The 5134-nt window shown below is 44.1% G+C and overlaps 1 protein-coding gene and 1 long non-coding RNA gene across 2 annotated transcripts in view; both read left to right on the forward strand.

Annotated features, from left to right (window-relative positions):
- Positions 1–5134, forward strand: part of LOC120881762 — a 17219-nt gene that overhangs the window by 5033 nt on the left and 7052 nt on the right. The gene's annotated exons all lie outside the window — the stretch shown is intronic.
- Positions 2545–3119, forward strand: LOC120881757 (spermatid nuclear transition protein 4-like). The gene is made up of 2 exons (XM_040265402.1): positions 2545–2667; positions 2880–3119. The coding sequence occupies exons 1-2, from the start codon at positions 2545–2547 to the stop codon at positions 3117–3119; spliced, it is 363 nt and encodes a 120-aa protein (XP_040121336.1).

Below are 5134 nucleotides of genomic sequence, written 5' to 3' on the forward strand. Positions count from 1 at the left end.
AGTCCAAGTTCATTGCATGAAATAGGGCACTAAAAACCAGTGCACTCAGTTTATTTTTTAGATTAAAAGTCCTGTAATACTAAGGGTGGGCTTCTCTGGTGGCTCGATGGTAAAGAATCCACATGTAATGCAGGAGATCCAGGTTCAGTCTCTGGGTTGGGAAGATCCCCTGGAGAAGGGAATGGCAACCCACTCCAGTATTATTACCTGGAAAATCCCATGGACAGAGAAGCCTGGCAGGCTACGGTCCATGGGGTCACAAAGAATCAGACGTGACTGAGCATACACACAATACTAAGTGTGTTAGTTATCACCTGCTGTGTAAAAAATTACCTCAAAGCTTCTTGGCTTGCAGCATCAGAATCTATTATCTCAGAGTTTCTATGGGTCAAGAATCTATGTGCACCTTAGCTAGTCCTCTGGTGCTGGTGGTCTTATATGACTACCTCATCTCAAGTCTCAGTTGGGAAGGATCTGCATCCTTAGTTGGTTCCTGGTAGCATGCAGTTCCTTGTGGTTTCTCACACTGGAAATTCAGGCACTCAGGACGTGTTCCTTGATGTGTAAACCTCTGGGATGAGCATCTCACAATATGATTTTATTAGAACAAGAAGACAAAAAGGCAAGAGACACTGACAGCAGCAAAGTTCTAGCAAGAGGACACTTAACCATGTTAATAACATTCTATGGTTTTTTTCTGGATTCCAGTGATTCAGCTCAGTAGAAGCAAGTCAACAGATATGGCCCACACACAAGGGGAGTGGATTACCCAAGATGTTAACGTCAGGAGACTGGGATTATTGAGAGTCATATTAGAAGTTGCTTCCACACTGAGTATTGAGAAAATAAGTAATACAGCATTCTATTGGGTAGATAGATTTGGTACCATCATTTTGGAGAGCAAGCTGGCAATATTTAGAAAAAAATATTGCTTATAGTCTGAATGTTTGTATCCCTCCAAAATTCATAACTTGACACTCTAACCCTCTACCTGTGATGGCATTTGGAGGTAGGGCTCTGGGGAGGTAATTAGAGTTGAATTATGTCATGAAGATGGGGGTCTTATGATGGGGTTAATGCCTTAGAAAAAGAGGAAGAGACAGAGGATAGTCCTCTCTCTCTCTCTCTGTGTACCCACTGAGCAAGGCCATGTGATAACATCAGCAAGAAGAAGGTCCTAGTAAAAAAACCCAGCTATGCTGCCATCCTACTCTTGGCTTTCCAGCCTCCAGAACTGTGTGAAGTAAATGTTTGTTGTTTAAGCCAGCAGTCTATGGTGTTCTTTTGTAGCAGCTTGAACAGACTAAGGATATTCTATGACATAGAAATTCTATTCCTGAGTATATATTCCAGAAAATATATGCAGAAATCCATAAAGGGACATCAATGAGAATGTTTCTTATAACGTTGCTTGTGGCAGAGGAGTGAAAGTAAACATAAGAGTCCTTCAAGAGAGGAAAGAATGAACAAGTGATACATGGGATATTCATTCTAATGGAACATGATGCAGTATTAGAAACAATGAACTAGGAAAACAGAGAACTGCATAAGTTGAGCTTCAAAGTATAAGGTAAGAAACAGAACAAGAACTATGGCACAATGCACCACATTCAAACACACACATATTTAACAGGGCTATATATTTCACAGGAGTACAAACATACGTGAGGGTGAAATTCAGACATAATAGAGCAGATGCCTAATGGTGGGAAGGAAATGAGTGGTGTACTCCAGGATGAAAGAAAAACAGAAAAAAAATATAAGAGAAAGAACGTTGTAAAACTCAATGATGATAATATGGCTAGAGTCCAAGAATAGAATAAAAGTAAAAATAAAAGCAACCTTCATGACTGGGCAGTTAATTCTAATCCCTGTCTTTAAGTTGCAGAGCTGGTAGAAATAATTTAATCAAAATTAGCAGGCTTTAATGCCAGTTGCTCTAGGTAAGGAGATGCTTATCCATGAGAAATGTCTTTTTGTTAGTTTGTAAGGCTCATAGCTCTAACAATACTTAAGTTCAACTATATAGCTTTTGGAGGGATTTTGTGTAAAATATCCAAAACTCTAATAATTAAGGGTGGGAGATATCAGAACAAACCACTCAGTAGGACAGAGCCTTGGAGACTAGCTCGGAGGAAAAGATTCTTTCTCTAGCATATGTACCACCACAATTTAACATGGGGATATGAGGCAGGATGGCAGTTCTGCTTAGGAAGACTGTTGGCGTGTTAAAGAAAGCCCCTTCTCTATTAACTGAGCCATCTTTGCTTCATTATCATCCGCCCCATTCCCACCCTCTGAGGTGTCAGGAATGATTTGCTGAAATGTCTAAGCTACATCTTGGTCTCCCCTACATCCTGTCCTATACACAGAGATGTCATAATTTGTGCTTTGTGATGTCCAAGCCCCTCCATAGCCACCATTGGCTAGAGGAGTGCCTTGCTGACCAATCAAAACTGAAGGGTGTGGCCCCTTCATTGTTCTGGGGAGCCATATATATAGCGTGGTCAGTAGGCCTGGGGTAGACCACTGGGAGGCTTCAATATGGCCAAGGTGTCCAGAAAACCATCAGAGCCTAATACAGAGACAGACCAACCAACCTCAAGTTCCAAACAGGGGAGGATGAAGAAGGTTCCCGGTCAACCCAAATCCGAAAATGGTGGCAAAGTAAGATGACCCTACTCAAGCTACTCTTTTTTTTCACTGATTCCCTCTCCCCCAAGAATCTTACCTTTGCCCTGCCTGGCTCATACCCCACCCCCACTGCACCTCAGCCCTGCCTCCTTCTCATGAACTCTCCCATTCTGTCAGTATCACATTTTCTACCCCCTAAACCACTGTCTTTTTGGCCTCACTCTGTCGTCCTGTTGTCCTTCCAGGCACTGAAGAAAGCCACAAAGTTTAAGAAAAACCTTCAAAGGACTTTGAGTAAAAACGTCTCTGAAAAACCTACCAACTCTATAAGAAAGTCGAAGAAAACTAGACAATCAACAAGATTCAGCCATTATCACCGGTTGAATGAGACACTGCATCAGAATGATCCAGAGCAGAACCAAGAGGAAGTGCAGAAACCCATCAGTGGAAGTAAAGACCTGGGCAGCCAGGTTACTTCAGAGTGAGACTGGGGACCTCAGAAATATCCATGAAGTCTGAGAAATTGCCAAGTGTGTACACATTGGATTTTACAGCAACAGGGTACACTGATGGTAATTCAATAAAACTCAACTTGTGAAAAGTTTCGTGTGTTTCTCCGAGTTCTCTTGTGGTGGTGGTGGTGGGGGTGGTGGTGGTGGTGGGGAGGGGGGTGGTGGTGGTTGGGAGGAGCAGGGAAGGAAGGGAAGAGATGACTGTGTGAGGAGGGTTCTGCAGGGTTGGGGGCCAGACTGGCAGAATCACAGTTAACCACACAGTGGGGGGACGGAAGGCCTCAGGACTGAGTGCTGAAGACAAATTTCTTCAACACTTCAATCCACAAGCAAGACCTAGAAGGGCTCACTGTTTTTGTATCTAGTAGGTGGCTGGAGGAGGGGCATGGCAGAGTGTAGATAACCAGAATGTGTGATTTGAAGTCTGTGTTGTGTGCAGTCACTCAGGCGCATCCAACTGTTTGTGACCCCCTGGACTATAGCCCACCAGGCTCCTGTGTCCACGGGATTTCCCAGACAGGAATACTGGAGTGGGTTGTCATTTCCTTCTCCAGCAAATGTAGATGGCAGTATCATTCCAAGAAATAGACAAATCACTTCCAGGCCACCCAGCTTCCTAGAAGTATGGGTGACGTTTCACCCTATGACGTCAGCAACTACAGGTCCTCCAAAAGGCCAAAAGATCTCTCTCTACCAAAAATTACTGATAGGTCCATAAGGGCAGGAGGAGAAGGGGACGACAGGGGATGATGGCTGGATGGCATCACGGACTCGATGGACGTGAATCTGAGTGAACGCCGGGAGTTGGTGATGGACAGAGAGCCTGGCGTGCTGCGATTCATGGGGTCGCAAAGAGTCAGACATGACTGAGCGACTGAACTGAACTGAACTGAAGGACTAAAGTAATGGTTATAGGAAGCCACAAATGCAACACCGATTAGCCCACTTTATAAGGAACATGATTGGAGAAGTGGCTTTCCAAGGGCAGGTCAGTGGCAGCTGTCTCTTTTCAGGGCAGGCAATGGTCTACATTCAGAAAATGATCATGGCATCCAGTCCCATCAGCTCATGGGAAATAGATGGGGAAACAGTGGAAACAGTGTCAGGCTTTATTTTGGGGGGCTCCAAAATCACTGCAGATGGTGACTGCAGCCTTGAAATTAAAAGACGCTTACTCCTTGGAAGGAAAGTTATGACCAACCTAGATAGTATATTCAAAAGCAGAGATATTACTTTGCCGACTAAGGTCCGTCTAGTCAAGGCTATGGTTTTCCCAGTGGTCATGTATGGATGTGAGAGTTGGACTGTGAAGAAGGCTGAGCTCTGAAGAATTGATGCTTTTGAACTGTGGTGTTGGAGAAGACTCTTGAGAGTCCCTTGGACTGCAAGGAGGTCCAAGCAGTCCATTCTGAAGGAGATCAACCCTGGGATTTCTTTGGAAGGAATGATGCTAAAGCTGAAACTGCAGTACTTTGGCCACCTCACGCGAAGAGTTGACTCATTGGAAAAGACTTTGATGCTGGGAGGGATTGGGGGCGGGAGGAGAAGGGGACGACCGAGGATGAGATGGCTGGATGGCATGATGGGCTCGATGGACGTGGATCTGAGTGAACTCCAGGAGATGGTGATGGACAGGGAGGCCTGGTGTGCTGCGATTCATGGGGTCGCAAAGAGTCGGACACGACTGAGCGACTGAACTGAACTGAATGTTCTACAGAGAACACTAGAACAGCATTATGTCTCCCTCAAAAATCTTTTGTCTTTATTCCTTCCAAAGTTGCTTTTTTCTCTGAAAAGACGACCCTTTTAGAGGGTTTTTTTTTTCTGAAATATAATTGACATATAATATGTTGCACATAGTATAAAGTAACTGTTTGTTAAAGTAACAGTTTGATGAATTTGGTCTTATGTGTACACTTGTTAAACCATCACCACAATTTTAAGTGAGAAAATATTCATCACTCTCAGACATCTGCCCTTCCCCTTTG

Source organism: Oryx dammah, unplaced genomic scaffold (assembly GCF_014754425.2).
Source record: "Oryx dammah isolate SB20612 unplaced genomic scaffold, SCBI_Odam_1.1 HiC_scaffold_23, whole genome shotgun sequence".
NCBI classification, from domain to species: domain Eukaryota; kingdom Metazoa; phylum Chordata; class Mammalia; order Artiodactyla; family Bovidae; genus Oryx; species Oryx dammah.